Source organism: Hydra vulgaris, chromosome 11, assembly GCF_038396675.1.
Source record: "Hydra vulgaris chromosome 11, alternate assembly HydraT2T_AEP".
Classification (NCBI taxonomy): domain Eukaryota; kingdom Metazoa; phylum Cnidaria; class Hydrozoa; order Anthoathecata; family Hydridae; genus Hydra; species Hydra vulgaris.
Genome location: NC_088930.1, coordinates 44,404,136 through 44,422,963, shown reverse-complemented (window position 1 = coordinate 44,422,963; position 18,828 = coordinate 44,404,136). Strand labels below are relative to the sequence as shown.

Here is an 18,828-nt window from a genome sequence, read left to right as displayed (position 1 = left end):
TTAGCTCAATAAAAAAAATAAACAGTTAAAAAAAAAGGAAACAATATTATTTAAAAGATTGTTATTACCTCTTTTTGTGAGAAAAAAAGCATTTTTTCTCACAAAAAAAAAATAGTGTTACCATGGAATTGTTGCCAAAGTTACTGAGGAATTTTTGCATCTAATTTAATTAACGGGTTGTTCAGCAGGGTTAAAATAGAAAAAGGTATTGAGAGTTTTAACACCTGAAGGGACTACTGGATTTTTTCCCTACATTAGATTATTCAATAATTGCGGCCGTGGCGCAGTGGTTAGAACGCTTGCTTTATGAGCAGGATATCCAGGTTCGAAACGAGCTCTATTTTTGCGTCACGGTAAGGAAGGAGGCGTGAACTTCCTGGTTAAATGCATTTTCGCGGTGCTCTGTGACAAGAGGACTTCTTGGGGCACCTAAAATAAAAAAAATAAAAAATAAAAATACTAACGTCACATACAACGCTCGATTGCGTACTGTTTTCTACTAGTACCTGAGACTCTAAAGTGCGCAAATGTAAAGACCATCTAGAATAGCCAAATATAAAAAAAGTATCGTTTCAGGTCTGTCAATCCTACACAAAAACCTTTGATAGTATATTTGGTGAACAGCTACTACCTTCAACATCCGGTTTAAATTGGTTGGGTTGTTCCGCAATTGTTCGACAGAGTTTGTTGTAAAAGATATGCTTGCAATCAAAGAATTAGGACCACATGCAATGGCAGGTTTTATATAACGTTTTCTTTTATTAAAGTTTTTTAATGAACATCAATCGTCATTTTCTAATCCCATCAAAACGCATACTTTTGTTTGAAAGCGTAACTGCATTGTTTTGCTTGTTTTGGTTAAGAAAAAAAGACCAGAGCAAAAACAAAGCTAGAAGCTATCTTAGCAAACGGCATAATTTGAGCAGCCGTGGCGCAGTAGTAGCACACTTGCCTCAGAAACAAAGGATCCCTGGTTCGAACCCACCTCCGGGCAAGTTTTGCGACATCGGTTAGGAAGGAGGCTTGAACTTCCAAATAAATGTTCATCCGCGGTGCTCTGTGATAAGACCATAAGGTCTTCTTGGGGCGCCTAAATAAAATTAAAAAAATAATAATAATAAAAATTGCTTATAAAAGTTTAAGTATTTTTATTCTTCAATAAAATTCCAAATTAAAAGAGTCTGAGACCTAATTTATTTATGAAACTATTATATCAACATTATGAAAGTATGGGTCCTATGATACGTAAAGAAGAATAAAACAAATTTAGGTTTATTTTCTTTTGGTTTCCTTTGGTATTCGGTTCACAGGGTAATATCTCTCAACCACCACTCTCACACGGCCTTGAATATTTATGTATGTAATATTTTTTAAATATATTTTTATACTTTATTTTGTAAGAGAACCTTTGTTAATAATGTTTTCTATTTTAATTTATTTTAGCGTTGTTAAATGGAGTTGCAACAATCGCATTGTTGTTGAGTGGATGAAAAAGTGTTGAATTGTTGCTGAGTGGTGGTAAAGGTACTGCATTAAGCGGAGGAAATAGCATAGCTTCATTAAAACGGATTTTTGTTTTACTCAAATTATCTAAATGGGGCAAAATAACATTTTGGGATATTCTTGTTGCGTCATTTTTAGAATTAACAAAATTATTTGGCTTACACAGTGAATTTATCTCCATAATATTGTAAGTGTGCAGACATTTGTATAAAGTTCCGTTTTCAACTGAATTTTTAAATGATTGCTTTTGTTTTAAATAGATATTTTTAGTAGAAGCTAAGTTTTCTTTTACTTTTTTCTCAGTAGAAGAAACCAAGTAAGAATTTTCTTTAAAGGTATTGTCTGAATTAGTTTTTAAGTTCTGTATAATGGTTGAAGAATTGTATGCTGTTGAATTAGTTGCTTTAGGGTTTTTTGTCATGTTAACTTCTTTAATTTCTATTTCTGTTGTATTCTTTTCAAAAAAAGGTTCTTTAAGCTTGAAAGTGTCTATGTTCCAATTTGAGTCTTGACCAAACACTCCGACTAAAACAAAGTTACAGACGTCAATTAATTTGTCAAAGTAATGAAGAGCGACTGTACAATCGTCAGAAGCAGACAAAATAAGTATTAAATTGTTTTTTTCAGTAAACCGTACAACCGATACTTGGTCATTATGAGGAGTAAAATAAGACACTAATTCAGGTTCTTTGATGGGAAAGTTTTCATTTATAAAACATTTAGACAAATTCCATATCTTGCATGTGCCATTTTTTGAGCCAATACAAAAAAAAGAGTTTGTTGAATCAATATCAGAAACAAAATGACCGTATAATTCGAATGCTTTAAAATCATAAACCCTAAAACTGCTATTCCAAAATATGACGGTTCCATCGTAATGGCAAGTATAAAAGTCAGGTAAATCAAGACCTTCCTTTATATCACTGTTTAGAAAAACTATTGACGTAACAGAAACAGTTTGATCACAATGTTGGATTTTCTCATTTTGTTCAGGAACATTTTCTGCAGATGCTTTAGTATAATTAGTATTTGAGTTCTTTAATAACGTTGTATTACAATCATTCAAAACCGGTAACTTTATAAAACCATTTTTAAATGTGTTATTTTCAGAGTTTTTAAACAATGTATGGAAATAACTCTCCGGTGCGTTAGGGTTTTTAGTAGCCGTAAGCATTGTCAGTACGTTTTGGATATTAGTATCCCAAACTAAAATAATACCATTATAGCTGCCAGTAACCAAGTAATTTGGTTCTTGAACAAAAGCTGCAGTTATTTCATTTGAATGTTCCGGCCTAACTTTCCAAATTACAGGTTGGCAATAGCAATTATTATTGGCGCTGAAAGGTATTGACCACAGATTACTGTTACTACTAATAACAATTATCATTTTTTTTAGAAACATTAACTTAGATAAATGCCAATCTACAAAATTTACAGAAAAATTACCCACATTAAGATCCGTTGAATAAAATTCATTCATATCCCATATTTTAATACGTCCATTAATACTAGCAGTTAATAAACGGTCATTATCATCACTAAGAACCATTGATGTTATCTCTGTTCCTTCATGCGGATTTAGCAGTGTTCTGAATTTTTGACCTGTACTTAAAAGCCAAATAATAATATTTGATTCTTCACAAACACTTATGGCGTAATCGTATTTTGAATTGTAAATAACATCTTTAATAGGTTTTTTATGAGTTGTTTTGAAACTTTTCTTAACTGCTTTGAGAATACTAAGCTGATTGTTAATTGATACAAAAAGATAAAAATTCTCCATGCTAAAATGCATGGTTATGTTGACATCCGGATCCGTAGGAAACACACAAAACAACTTCTGCAAACAGTGTTGCAAGTTAACATCCCATAGACACAAAACGCTGTCCTTTGATAGACTCAAAAGTTGGAAGCTATCAACAATAAACTTAACTCCAGCAACAACGCAACGATGAGCGCGTAAAACTCCTACCGGTTTATTAGCGTGGTATGGGTTCCACAAGCAAATGGTTGTATCAATACCAGCTGATGCTATAATATTTAGTTTTTTATGGTAATCAAGTTCATTAATACCAAGCGAAACACTAAACTTAGTTAGTTTTACTTTTTTATCTTTTTTTGCAAGCCATGCTAAAGTTAAAGAATCTGCTTTCGATGCTGAACATGATACAACACAATTCAAGTATGAAACATGCATTACGCTACTTACCCAGTTGCTATGAGCATCGTATTTTATGCAAGATACACACGAAACTGCACCATTTATAATATCATTAATTGTGAATACATTGTTTTTTATTTCACAATCTCTTTTATTTTGAAAGATCGCATACGAAGAAAAATAAATGATGTATACTGTTCCATTGGTATCACCGTACGCTATTACAAAGCTTCTAGTTTGATTTTCATCTGATCTACTTGTTAAACAAAGGGGAACAGCATTTAAGTTATGAAATTTACCCTGGCAATAAGAAAGTTTTGGAGTCGTAATATCATAAAAGTAGAGTTCTTTTTTTGTACTCGAAAAAACAAATTTACTTATACTCTCTATAAAAATAGCATCAGTCACCCAGAGATTTTTTAATTTTTCTTCATTTACGCCAGTTTTCAGTTTAACAGTATGATTTGTTTTTAAATCATTGTTAAGAAATGTTAACTGTCCATCTGTACTAACAACAACGTAGGAATGTTGACATTCTAATATGCGGCATATTGACTTTTTATGAAAAATTGGGACAAACTCTGCAGTTTTCCACTCAGGAATTTGTATTGCTGACCTTAGTTCATCTTGCTCATAATATTTAAGGAGTAAATAGTTGCATAAAGAATCCCAACTTAGTTGGCCACTTTTAATACTATCAACGCTATCAAACAAGCGTTGGTAATCTGTTTCGTCTCCTTTTGTAAGAGTTTTTGACAAAAGTTCACAGAACATCTCTCTGTTAACAAAAATCGACTTTTCTTTAAATAAATTAAACACCGTATAAAGATCTTTTGCCTCAAGGCTTTGTAAAAAGCTCGAGAGTGATTTTGATGATGTCATTCTACTTTATCTAAAAAAAATAAACAATAAAACACAATTTAGTTTTTAAGGATTCTTTTTGATTTGGGGAAAAACTTTTATTAAAAATTTAATTAAAGACCATTTAAAAAAAAAAGAATATTATTTCTATAGTAAACCAAATAAACTAACTACTTTTTTTTATCATTAAATGTATACCTTAAATAAATACAAAAAGCGACAAAACCAGGAATAATATTTTTGTTCAGGGTAAAGGAGATTTTTTAAAAGTTTTATAATTTGATATGGGCACTGGATTGCTTTAGGCCAATTGAAAAACAGTTGGATACCAAAAAAGTTTTTTGTGCAAGTTTACCAAATTAAGCTAATTAGGGTAAACTAAATTTCTCATTAAGCGTAAGTCTACATTGATAAAAACATGAATCTATTGCACTTGTAGTTTTTCATTAAGTGTAGGTGACATCGATAGAAAGACGAGTCTATTGGACTTATCTATTAGATAAATAAAGGGTAATTCAAAGTTTGAAGATACCAGTTAGATTACATGAAAAAACAATTGGTTTATGGATTAAAATAAAAAATTTACCAAGTGTAAATCTAAAATATCAAAGCATTTTTGCGAATAATGGTTGGTACTTTTCTTATGTTTTTGCAATTAAATAATGGTTGGTACTTTTCTTATATTTTTGCAATTAAATATAGTAATACTATACTTTTAAATAATATAGTTTATGTTTGCCGCACAGTGGTCAGAAAACTATCAAACGTTTGAAAACTTTTATTATTAGATAAATAGTTTAAAGTTTTATTAAAATAGATTTAAAAATTGCAAGCATTTTATAATTTTTAATTTAGTTTCTTAAAAAAAGTTTTCTTGAACTTTAATTGAATAATGTTTCATATCATTTCTAAGATTTTTAAACTCCCCATATTTCTAAATTAAGGTTTTATTACTTTAAATTTATAGTTATAATTTAAGGTTTAAATTTATTTAATTGACACTTTAAATTTTTAACATTAAACTTGGAAATATAAATTGAGATGCAAAACAATGTATTTTATTTAACAACTTAATATATAATAAAAAAAAGTTTGAAACAGTTACAAACACCATTGATAGCTGGTGTACATGAGCCCGTTTTAGCCGTTTTATAGGCTCAATGCAGAATTGTTTATTGCTTCGTTATTAGACAAATGTAATTATTAAGTAGATCTTTTTTACAATATCATGAGGAAAAAGCAATAAAAATGGCAATGACAATGATTCCTTTAATTGATATTAAATCCTTTCATAGATATGTAGATGATAGCCACGCTGGCTTTTCTAACTTAAAGCAAGCGAAACAGTTCCAAACAATCCTTAACATCCTTCTTTAAAATAGCTGTTATCAATAATACACAAGGAAAATATGAGTTCAAGGTTTACAGGAAAGATGCTATAACCAATATCCAAATGAAACCTCATTATAATCGCGATCCCAAAATTTTTAAAAGCAATATTCAATGGGTACATACACAGAGCATACTCAATATTCAGCAAAAATTATTTAAAAGATGAGATAAATTTTTAATTCAAGTGTTTACTGAAAATGGGTACAATGAAAAAATGCTTGAAGGTATTTCTTATTAGGTTCGTAAAAATCTCCCAGACTTAGAAGAATATACTGAAAAGCTGGTTTCAGAACTGTTTTTAAATCAAATGCTAACCTAAAAGCGCTATTAAAGTCTAAAAATAAATTAAAATTACCTTGCAACAGCCAACCAGGAAACTATTTAATCAAGTGAAAATGCTCCAAAGTGTATGTCGGTGAATCAAAACTTCAAATACGAACAAGGGTTCAACAACACCAAAAATTTTTGGCTGAAGGCAAGTTAAATCAGTCTGCATTAGCTTTGCATAAAGTAAATTACAATGAGGACATTGAATGGGATAAAGCAAAAACATTAAAGTTGAGGATAAAAAATTTGAAAGAAAAGTCCGTAAAGCCTTGGAGATACAAAAACATCAATGTTCTTCAATGTATGGTCGTATGAATTTGGACAATGGACAATATGTTAAAACAAATTTTTGGACTTCATTTTTTTCATATTTAAGTAAGAGAAACCATTATAAAGATGACGTCAAAATTTAAAAACTTTGTGTGGTTATTTAACGGTCACAATTTTTGTAATTATATTATATGCTGATGATGCCGGTGCCTATAATCCAGCGAAAATTTTAAATAGATTATTTAGTATTGAGAGAATTCGTTTTATCTGACGTTTTAAATTAGTTTATATATAGATATATTCTCGTACATGTCAACATTTAAATCATATATATATATATATATATATATATATATATATATATATATATATATATATATATATATATATATATATATATATATATTATATATGTCACTGTTACCCGCAGTACCAGGAATTAGCTAAATACTAATGTTTATAATATAATTTATATCTATATATATATATATAAACATTAGCATTTAGCTAATTCCTGGTACTGCGGGTAACAGTAACATATATACTATATAGCTCTAGTTTATCTATTGAGCACTCTTTTTAAGTATACAATATTATACATGATAATCAATCAATCAATATATTCTGAATTACATGATTTTACAATTCAAGGATGTTTACAAATAGTATAATTACTAATGATGCGTAAACACCTAATAATAATGAATATAATAATAAAGAACATAAGAATAAAATAATAACAACTCTAAAAATCATAACGTTAACAATAATAATAACATTAATAATAACTATAATAATAAAAATGGTATTAATAACAATAAAAATAATGGTATTAATAAAAATTATAATATTAATAAAAATAAAGTTAATAATAATAATAACAATGGTATATTTAAATATGTCTATACTTATCTACATAAGAACATACATAAATATACATACACATTCACACACATTTTAACACACAACACACATACATACACATATACACACATTTGCACACATACATATACCCACACACGCATACATATACCCACACAGGCATACGCACATACACATTCAATCATTGTACAAGGACGACAAAAAAGCTGTACATAAATGTAAAGATTCTAAACAAAAAATAAAAAAAAAAAAAAAAAGATAAAATAAATAAAAGATAATAATATAAAGATATTTTCTTTATTCATATATATACACTTACGTATATATATATATATATATATATATATATATATATATATATATATATATATATATATATATATATATATATATATATATATATGTATATTTTCTTCTATTCAGTTATCAAAAAATAATATTAATAACAAATCTATTATAGTTTGATGAAGAGGTGCTACACTAGGCCCCTCTATGCTAACGAAAATAAAAACACAGACGTTTGTCAATAATTTTATTACCGTCGGCATACAGTTTCATATGATTAATGATGCTGTCCTGCATGATGCAGGTCAATAATGAAGATTATGAAGAGAAATAGGTCCGAGACCGAGTCTTTAGGCACGCCACTAGTAACCGCTAGCCATTCAGATGTGATACCGTTGATGATTACTCGTTGACTTTGGTCGCGTAACCAAGCTGAGATCCAGCCTACGAGCATGCCTTGAATACCGTAAGCTCTTAGCTTATAAAGAAGATCTTTATGCGGCACTTTGTCAAATGTCTTAGCAAAATATGTGTATATGACGTCTAATGCGTGACAGAGATGAATCGCTTCCGTCATGATGTCCCAAGTTTGAGATGCAACACTTGCGATAAACAAAACCACGCTGCTTTGGAGTTATAAAACAATTAGCAACACAGTATTTTATTATACTTGTTTGAAAAATACGTTTTGCATAAAATGAATGTGAGCGAGATACCGGTGGTTTGATGCATTTATTTTACTATCCTTTGTGAAAATAGATGATACATTCGATTTTCTTCACATCTCATAAACTACACCAGTTACGAACGAGCACTTGTAGATAAACAGAAAAGGCATGGCAAAGGTAGCAGCACATTCACTACTGAGGACCCATTGATGCTATCCGTTGCAGCCGGTTGTCTTTTTTTCATCAAGGTTGTTGAGGCACTTTTGTACTATATCGATAGAAAAGCTTGCTGGGTTGACGACACAAATTAATTCAGTACAACTTTTAAAGGCTGGCATTGGACCTTCGGGCTCCAAAACAAATAAAGAATATAGTTATTCATAAATGAGCATATATCTTCGGTATCGGTAGTGATATTGCTAATGTTATAGTGTTCCTGACAATCTATTTGTGTTGAACATGTGCATGTAAGCGTTTAAGGTTGCTTTCGGACTTCCTGACGAGTTTTTCTTTGTAGATCTGCCTGGCAGATTCTACCATTTTAACAACGTTTTTGCATGTGATGCGATGTGATTTTTTGAGTAATTTGTGCGTATCGCAACCTGCATTAATGTACTTGGCCCAAAAGGTGCATTTAGCCTTGACCGCCTTAATAAAATTTGGTGTTAGCCATTGCTCCTGTTTCTCAGCGAAAGAAAAAGCTGTTGATGGGATGTGTAGTAGGATGGCTTCATTATACACGTTTACTAGGAGCTGGTAGTTATCGTTTGCACTTAGACCAGTTAATTATGTTTCCCAAATAGTGGGAAACAAAAATGTAAAATAATATTGTAATATAATTTTAAATAATTTGTAATATAATACTAATATGATAGTTGTAAATTATATTTATAATATAACAATTGTAATAATAATATAAAAATTATAATTTTAATTGCAGTAATTATAATTGTAAAGAAATTGTAATATAATACTTATAAACTGAATTAGTTGTACATTGGCAAAACGGAAGAAACTTACAGATAAAAATTGAATTATTTACATTAGATGTTTAAACATTAGACCAAATCAGGTTTGCTGTCTGGGATAAATGATTAAAAACTCAATTTTTAACATTAAAAAAAAAACAACTCAATGATACTTCTGTGTAAACCCGTTTACTATATAAATCAATGCTAGTAGCAATTTATTTTATATTTCTGAACTGGTCGAGTCATTTTTAATTATCTTTATATCAAAGTACTTGCTTTTAAATATTGAATCTTTTTAGTCGAACAACATTGCAATGCCAACGCATAAAGTATTTTTTCATGCGGTAGGAAAAAAAAACATATGGAAGAGCATTTGAAGGGAACACACTCATCGTTAAAAAGGATTTTCTCTTGTCTCCTCGCATAATTTATGAAGATAAAAATATTCTTGCTATTAAAGATAAACAAAAGTGTTTAAATTTAATCTTTATTGGTATTTACCTTACATTATGTCGAAACAACAAGAACTCCTTTCAAAGTATACACAACAATTAAAGCTTATTACGCCAATTATAAAAAAACCATGAGGATATAAGTGAATGTCTTATTGCTGGAGATTTTTAGTCATATCATAAAAAGATCTACGATTCTGAGTATCTTGATAACAAAACACGCAATAAATTTACTTAGCCTCTCTCTACTTTCATTAAATCAAACAAACTCTTATTTATCGATATAACCAGTGGCGCAGGTCTAACACTTATCAACATTAAACTCTCTCTCTAACTCATCTTCAATGGATCAAATTGCAGCACTAAAAGAGTCATCACTATCCTTTATAAAAACAAAAGTTATTCCTCCTTTTAATTTTTTCCACCATTTAACTTAAGCGATGGCTTACCATTAGCTACGAATATCACCATTGCGTATACTAACTTTTCAACCGTACTAAATAGCATAACACAAAAATACAGTTATGTTATAAATTATGCATGGAATAACAAGAATTTTATCAAATTATATATTCAAAATCTATCTTTAGGTTTCAATAACTTCACCTTCAATAAAGAAAAAGTTGAACATGAGTTAATGCAAAACATGCGAAAAAACTAAAAATGTTGCTTTAATTGCTGTTAAACAGTGCTTTGAACAACACGTAATCTGTAAGTATTCCAAATCGTGGTGGACTATGGAACAATTATATAAAAAAAAAACAATTAGTAAAAAATGCAAAATTAATCTTTCATTTAACTATAAATATTGGGTGAAATCAAGATGTAATAAGACACAAGAATGCATGGAGTATAAATGATACATCCTAGCATGTAAAAACTTTCGCAAAGCGGTTAAAGCAGCTTAAAACAAAAAGTTCCATGAAAAACAATAAATATTGAAAATTTGCAAACTACAAATTCTCAGAAGTTCTTGCACAACATTCGTAAATTCAAAACCAGGGCAAGTACTTGGTTATTTTAAATTAATAAACATAAAAGATATTGTTAAGAAATTCAGACGTTTTAAAACTCTAATCAATACGCCGCTTACTATAAGTAATAGCCAAAATCCTATTCAAATTCCTCCTCTAAATAGCGAGCCTAATTCATTAGTTATTAAAACAGCTGATATCATAAATAGCATTTTATTACTATATAGTAATGTCTGCTGGTAGCTATAGTATAAGTTCTGAACACCTTAAAAACTCTCATAACAGCAACCTCCTTTTGTGGCTCTCTGAATTTTATAACAGTATTATAACAAATGAGAAGGTCCAAAGAGATCTATCAACTTCAGCAATTATTCCACTTGTTAAGTCATATAAAAAATTGTGAAAAAAGTGTTTTACCTATCTTTACTAAACTTCTAAAATATTTTATCTAACTTATATGTCCTAGTATATTCTGGTATATCTTAGTATATCCTAGTATCTTAGTAACATAAATGCAGTTGAAAAAGAAGTTTTAAAATCTTTTTTTAGATCTCAAAATATATTAAAAGCAAAAAATTATATAAAATTATACAAAAAATTTTCAAAGCTACATGCATTCGTTTTTTAAAATAGAGAATATTTCAAGTAATCTCCTTCGATACAAAGTAAATCTATTTATCAGACTGATGAAAAATTGAACTTGCTTTTTCCTGATATTTAAACAACTACTGGCAACACAGTGGTGGCTACATGTAAAATTCTTGGCGTAAACCTCTTCCAGTGTATGATGGAAGGGGGAAAAAAATTTACACAACCTATGGAAGAACTACAAGCCGATGTTGTAATAGTATTAAAAAAGTCATTAAGTTATGGAACTTAAAGAACAAAAAGCAATTTACAAAACTTTGATGGAGGAGAATGTTTTGAAAACACTAAATCAACTACCCCCCCTCAACACACACACACTTTTTTTTCTTTTTGAAAATTCAAGATATAGAGGACTTTTTTTAGAAATTGAAGATTGTGCCCTGTTATTTCAGCTTGTAATCAATTCACCTCAAACTCTTACAACACCATCACATTAAATGTCAAACCAAAAAGCGTTACCTAGAGAGCAAAAAAAACTTGCTACTGCATCTCAAAAAAATGCAAAAAAACCAAATAAACTTAAAAGCAAGACAGCCATCACAAATCATAAAACACGCAAAAAAAGATTCAAGAAAACATTAATCCGATAGAAGAGCCCATTTGTTCATGTTACTCTTGATTCACTATTGCATGATTACACGCAAACAATGTGCTAGTTGGTCTTGCGTCTCTTGCGCGATTGATTATGATCCTTCTTTGGAATTCATATGGATTGAATGTCAATAGAATATTTTTTTACCATAGCATATTTAAAAAAATTCCAATTATTTTAATGCATTCAGAATCAGGTTCGCAGTAGCCTAATTCCGGATAAAAACAAGTTTTTTTAAAAATTGAATTTTTTAAGTTTTATTATCAAAATTAGAGATGCGCCGTTCCGATTCTGATTCTCCCGATTCCAGCGATTCTCAAGGAATTGTAAGAGTCGCGATTCTCTACCTTTTTTAACGATTCCGATTCTTTCTAAATTGACTTTTTAACGACTTCAATTCTTTTATTAAATCTTTGTTGATAATTGAAATAAAATATACACTCCCCAATGGGCACGGAGCATAAAAAAGACTTCTTTTGAACGTCTTTTTAACGTATCGAACGTCTTTTTAACATCTTTTAAACGTTTTAGACGCCTTTTGAACGTTCAAAAGACGTCTTTTTTTGGTCCGGTGTCTACTGGGTCTTTGCCGTTGTGATTTTCTTTTGTTTAGTTTACGTTAAATTTTCACTTTAGCGTTTAATATCATTATTGAAGTTAAGTAAACTGTGAAGGAAAACCTTAGCAAAAGTAAACATTGCAAATACGTAAAATACTGCCACAGAATTTCAATTCATATTTGAACCGGCGATAAGTACTATTATAATAATCTTATTTGCTTGTTTTATTATAACTATTATTGTTTGTATTATCATTTTTTATTATTATAAATGCTGTTTTTATTTCAGAATATAGTATCATTATCATGTCAAAACGTAAGAAAAGCGAGGTATGTGACTATTTAACAAGATTATCTGCAGCGTGGGACTTGTAAGGAAAAGGTACCACGTCAAGACAAATGTGAATTTGTTTCATATCTTCTGTGGGGAAATGTGCTGTTAGGCTCATGTAATCAATATTAGCTGTGAAGCTCCACATATCGGTAGTTATACTAACATAATCAGCTTACTTTGCCAAGAAACGAATTTTACTTGATACCTTCTAATAAATTTTAGAAATGTTGAGAAACATTTTCTGCTTGGTATTGCATACCTTGGCTCCAAAAACTGCAGTAACCTTTTGAAACCAGGATTTTCTACTATACTAACAGGTTGGTTATCTCTGCATACCAAGCCTTGTAATTTTTATTGCCTTCGGATCTGTAGATGTGAAAGGCCTTGTCTTTGCAAACACTTGGTGTATTGTCGTATGTTTAGGAAATGAAGATCTAGGCTTCATTTTTACAGAACTAAGTGTAGAAGAAGAGCTTCTAGTAATGATCTCCGCATCCTCAGGCTTAGGCCCGAGACTTGTAAATACGGATGTGAATGTAGTTGATTGAGGTTTTCTTGGCATGGTTGTAGGAGTATCACAAACAGGGTTAGGACTGGGTTTAGAAGATGGTTCTTCAGTAGAGCTATCCGCGCATATATCAAAATTGATAATACTAGCTTTATCCTGTTTCTGATTTTTGATATCAGGTTTATGAAAAGCAACAACATTCTGTTTATCTGATCACTATCCATTACTTATGACTATATTATTTGTTTCTTATTGATAATAAAATTATACAAATATTCTGTATATTATTTGTTATTTATTTATATGATATTAGTTACGTTGCTATCATTGCACAAGGTCGACACGGTTTTTAGAGTAGGGAGGGGGGCGGGGGAGAGGAAATGCACACTCCCTTATTTTTTTTAAAAAAATATTCATTTTTGAGGTCAATTTCTTAAAAAAAAAATTTTGATAAAAAGGATTGGAGAGAGAAGGCTCCCTAGAGCCTCGGTGTTAATAGCCCTTTTTCAACTGTACATATAACTGACTTCAATGTGTTTTTTTTTAAAGTCTGTGTAAGTATTAAATTAACTATAAGCATTATCAGTTAAATTAAAATAATAAAAATCACAAAAGAATCGGAATCGGTAAAGAATCGGAATCGCAATTGAGAATCGGAATCGGAATCGGTATTTTTTGGAATCGGCCCATCTCTAATTAAAATAACAATTTTTTTTTATATTCTCGATTTGTTTTGTCGTTGCACATATTTTAGTGTTTTTATTTTCTTGAAATTCCTTATAATAAGTGAGTTATTTAATTTTATTTCAAAACGTCCGTAGTTTATACGGTATTTTCGTAAATTTTGTTTATTTCGTAATTTATACAAAACACATCCGACACAAAATTGGTAGGGTACCAACTGTTCAATAAAAACAGATTTAGAAGAGGAGGAGGAGTCGCCATCTACACAAAAGAAAACCTCAATTGTTCTTACACCAAAATTGACCAACTCAATCGCACATCCATTGAACAAGTCTGGATTAAACAAAAATTTCACAACGAATCGATTCTACTAGGCTGTCTCTATCGCCCTTATGATCTAAAAGATCAACGCTCAATGAAATAATAAGTTCAATAAGCACTGCATCTGAAAAATGCAATTCAATTGGCTGCTCAACCTTACTGGCGTACGGCGACTTCAATTTCAGCAATACTGTATACTCACATGTCGACGTAGGAGGTGGTATTGCGACTGTTGCATATGTATAAAACGATTGGCCGAAATATTGTAAATTTCAAGACTGTCTCGAAGAAAATTATCTGAATCAGCTAATAACCTTTCCAACCTACAGCAGCACTCGTCAGGAACCTCCAAAAAATACACTAGACTTGATCCTGACCAATAAACCAGACCGATCAATCAAAATAAAAGAAGCTAGTCCTCTTGGCTTCACAGCCAAAGGTAAGTCACACCGTTTTATAGAGGGAACTATAGCTCTCTCTGACCTAAAAATTAGAGAACCCGAAACAAACGACTTCTCTAACCTCTATAAGAAACGTCTCATATGGTGCAAAGCCGACTGCAACCTTATCTCTACGCATATTGAAACATTTGACTGGCATTCGGCTTTTGAAGGCTTAACAGTTTCCGAAAAATATCAAATATTTATCGACAAATATAACGAAGCAACCTCGTTACACGTCCCGTCAACGACTACTCCTTACACTAACAAGCACAAAACATGGATGACCAAAGATGTTGCAAACGCTGTCAAACTGAAAAGCGAACTCTGGGGCAAATTTATTGCTGCTAGCCGAACAAACAAGCCAACTCTACGTGAACATCATAAAAATGCAAGCAAAGTAGTGAAAAGACTAGTCAAATCAGCTGTTCTTGCTTACAAAGAGGAACTGGTAAATAACAGCAGACGTGACCCAAAAATCATCCATTTATACGTCAAAAGCAAACAAGATACACACGACCGCATCCGTCAACTTGAAACAACTAACTATCAAACAACAACAGATCCTAAAGTAATATGCAACACACTTAACGATAATTTTCAATCAGTTTTCGAAATCGAGCCGCTATGACTTCTTCCAGCTTTCAACCTTCGTTCCACAAGCATACACCAACCGACCACACTTGCATCATACGAATCCGTTAAAGAAAAACTTTCAGACCTGAACAAAACCAAATCAATGGGCTTTGACGGTATTCACCCGCGCGTTCTGAAATACTGTACTGCAGGCTTTGCTACCCCACTAACAATTATATTTTCTGAATTGCTAAAAGCTGGCAAAATTTCGTTTCAATGGAAGAAAGCTGAAATAACTCCCATCATCAAAAAAGGCTGCAGGTCGAACCCCTCAAACTATCGACCTATCTCACGTACTTCTGTTCCTTGCAGGGTCATGGAAAGCCTTATACACAGATACGTAACTGACCACTTGAACAAAAATAAACTCATCAGCGCTGCTCAACAGGGGTTCCGAAAAGGTTGCGTCACAAACCTACTCGAAACTTACGACATCCTGACTGAAGCTGCCCGCAAAGGTTACTCAACCGATATCATATTTACAGACTTTGCAAAAGCATTCGACAAAGTTCCGCATCGACGCCTGTTACACAAGCTGAAACCTTACGGAGTGTCCGTCAACTTGTACAAATGGATCGAGAGCTTGCTGACTGAACGCCAACAACGCGTAACCATTGGAAACAATAAATCCGATTGGAAAACTGTCTCTAGCGGTGTGCCACAAGGATCTGTTCTTCGACCACTCCTTTTCCTTATCTACATTAACAATCTGCCAAAAAAAATGCAACACCACTTTAAAATGTATGCAGATGACTGTAAAATAATCGGAGTTATCGAATCGAATCATGACATCATAAAACTCCAAGCCGACATCAACAAAGCTGTGAAGTGGTTGCAGACCTGGCTCATGTCTTTTAATGTTGACAAGTGCAAAGTCATGCACACTGGGCGCAGCAAAAACAAAATATCAACTGCAACTTATACTATGAACAACCTATTAGGCCAACCGCACCAGCTATCGTGTACATCATCTGAACGAGACCTTGTTATGATTAACAATCTGAAAGTTAAAAAACAAGTCTGCACGGCTGCATCAGCTGGCTATCGAATGCTTGGCAGGCTCAAGAAGGTTTTTAGAGGTCGAGGTTCAGCATTATGACGCACACTGTACACTTCATACGTGCGCCCACACCTTGAATTTGCAGTACAAGCCATTCAAGCTCAAGACATAGCCAAGCTCGAGCAAGTTCAACGCCGAGCCATAAAACATATTGCCACTTTAAAACACCTGCCGTATACTCAGAGACTAGCAAGCCTTAACCTAACAACACTAACCGAACGACGTGAAAGAGGAGACCTAATTATAATACAAAAGTACGAACAAAATCGGCTATGTTAATTTCCAGGTGCCTCAATTTCAACCAAACATTGAGGTCTCAAAGTACAGCCTTCGTCCGCGTGGACACACAAAACAGTTAAAGGCACAATTTGTTAGAAATTGCGTTAAAAGAAACAACTTCATCACCAATCGTGTAGTCAAACCATGGAATGCCTGAACCCAAAAAGCAGTGGACTCAAAGAGCTTAAACACTTTTAAATATCTAATTTTCTTGCTCCAGCATCTTCACTTAAGATATAATTGTAAAACTGTTTTCATCACAGAGTGGCATGGTGTGCCACTCTTTGTCAACATTATGTAAATTTTGTTGACTATGAATTAAACAAAACAAAAACAATATAAAATGTTTATTGATAAAATAAATGTTCAAAATTTTCTTTGGCCGAATCTTTAATTGGATTACAGACAGCGCTTTTAAAGCTTTTCAAAACATTTTACAATAAAATACATTTTTACATTCAAAATCTTGGTGGACACCTGAGCTTAACATAATGAGTTATACCTGAGCAATAACATAATTATTTTGTTCAAATTCAAAAAATAAATAATTTAATGAACTATTTAAATAATAAAAAAAATGTGATGATCGAGAAAGCATTCAGACATGAAGCAAACTTCATAACTTTTAAACACTAAAGTATTTTTTGATGAAATATGAAATTTATTGGTAAATATAAATTTAATTTAGCGTAACAATATAAAACTCAAATAATTATTCCCCACACATTCGAGGTTGGAGGGTGGCAAAAGATTTAAGGTTATTATTGTTCCCAGGCTTTAATTACAACAGTTGTATGCAAAGCATTCCCACTTGATATAAGTATTGAAGTTCGCCCATGTCTAAAAGTTATCTTTTCATATTTATATTAAGCATAATTTATTAGAATAAGTATTTAAGTTTCAAAGTCAGTTTTATTTTACTTACCAATCTTTGTTTAAATAATATTAAAATCTATCCTTCCCTTGTAAATGTTTTTATTACTGTTGATTTTAGAGTTGTTAGGAAAGTAGCGTTCTTAGATTTCATTTGTTTACTTAAGCAGATTTTTTTTTTTTTTTTACAAGGCGTCGGTTAACATTTTATACTTTAGAATTGATTTAAAAAATTGGTTTTTTGTTATGTTTACAGAGTTAGTAAAATAAACTATGGCAAACATTAGTTACCATAGTTTATTTTATAAAGACTTTTGTTAATATGTCAAAATAAACAAGTTGTCTAAATAAAAGTAATTAAAAAATCAGACAATATTTCGATTTTTTTTTTATCTTTTCGTTGTCAAAATGTGATATCTGTAAAATTTAAAAAATTTTTTGAAAATAAATGTCCACTATGTCAATGTTTGATAAATTTGTAATGAAATTTTTCTGATGTTATATTTTGTTTTTAATAAACTTAGTGATGATAGTTTAACAATATTATTAGCGTGATAAAATGCCAATTTAAGTCGTCTGTGGTCAATTAAAAAGGTAAATTTAATTATGCTCGATTTGATCATATCACAGGTTTTTGAGATTTGTACTACATACATGTTTACTTTTATTGTCATGCTACATAATACATTTTACACATAGCTAAAAATTAAAAAAAGATTCAATGAATAATATGATTGTTTAATGAATGATTGAATGAATAGATAAACTTAAGTATGTTATATAATTTAATATTTAATAGTAATTTCTAAAATGGACCGTCATTGTAAGAAAGACAAGAATAAAAGAGAAAAGAAGAAGATACAGACTAATCCCAAAAGGCTACTATTTCTTCTCAAGTATCCTATCAACCCGCTGCCCACGAACCAGCTCCCCAGCATTGGAAATGTGTTTAGATATTTACAGTTTATCAAATCTTCCAAGACTTTAAAGTTTAAATCTACAAAATCTGTTGTAGCTTGTCCTCAATGTTTTTCAGGCAAAGATCTTATCTGCAAGGGTGGATCCTGTAAAGATCCCAACCATAAATGTGTTACTTCTTTTGTAATGGATATGTGGAACAAGGCTGGTTTTGACGAACTTCTCATTTC

The 18,828-nt window shown here is 31.2% G+C and overlaps 1 protein-coding gene across 1 annotated transcript; it reads right to left on the bottom strand.

Annotated features, from left to right (window-relative positions):
* Window positions 1-1,128: 1,128 nt before the first annotated feature.
* LOC105843761 (cilia- and flagella-associated protein 337) lies at window positions 1,129-17,884 on the bottom strand. Its single transcript, XM_065808942.1, has 2 exons — window positions 17,733-17,884; window positions 1,129-4,556 (listed from the first exon to the last, which is right to left on the bottom strand). Exon 2 carries the CDS (start codon window positions 4,544-4,546, stop codon window positions 1,430-1,432), a length of 3,117 nt encoding a protein of 1,038 aa, XP_065665014.1. The 5' UTR covers window positions 4,547-4,556; window positions 17,733-17,884; the 3' UTR covers window positions 1,129-1,429.
* Window positions 17,885-18,828: the final 944 nt, after the last annotated feature.

Bases quoted from the DNA above. Each gene is read 5' to 3' on its own strand.
- LOC105843761 (XM_065808942.1), bottom strand. From the start codon at position 4,546: ATGACATCATCAAAATCACTCTCGAGCTTTTTACAAAGCCTTGAGGCA.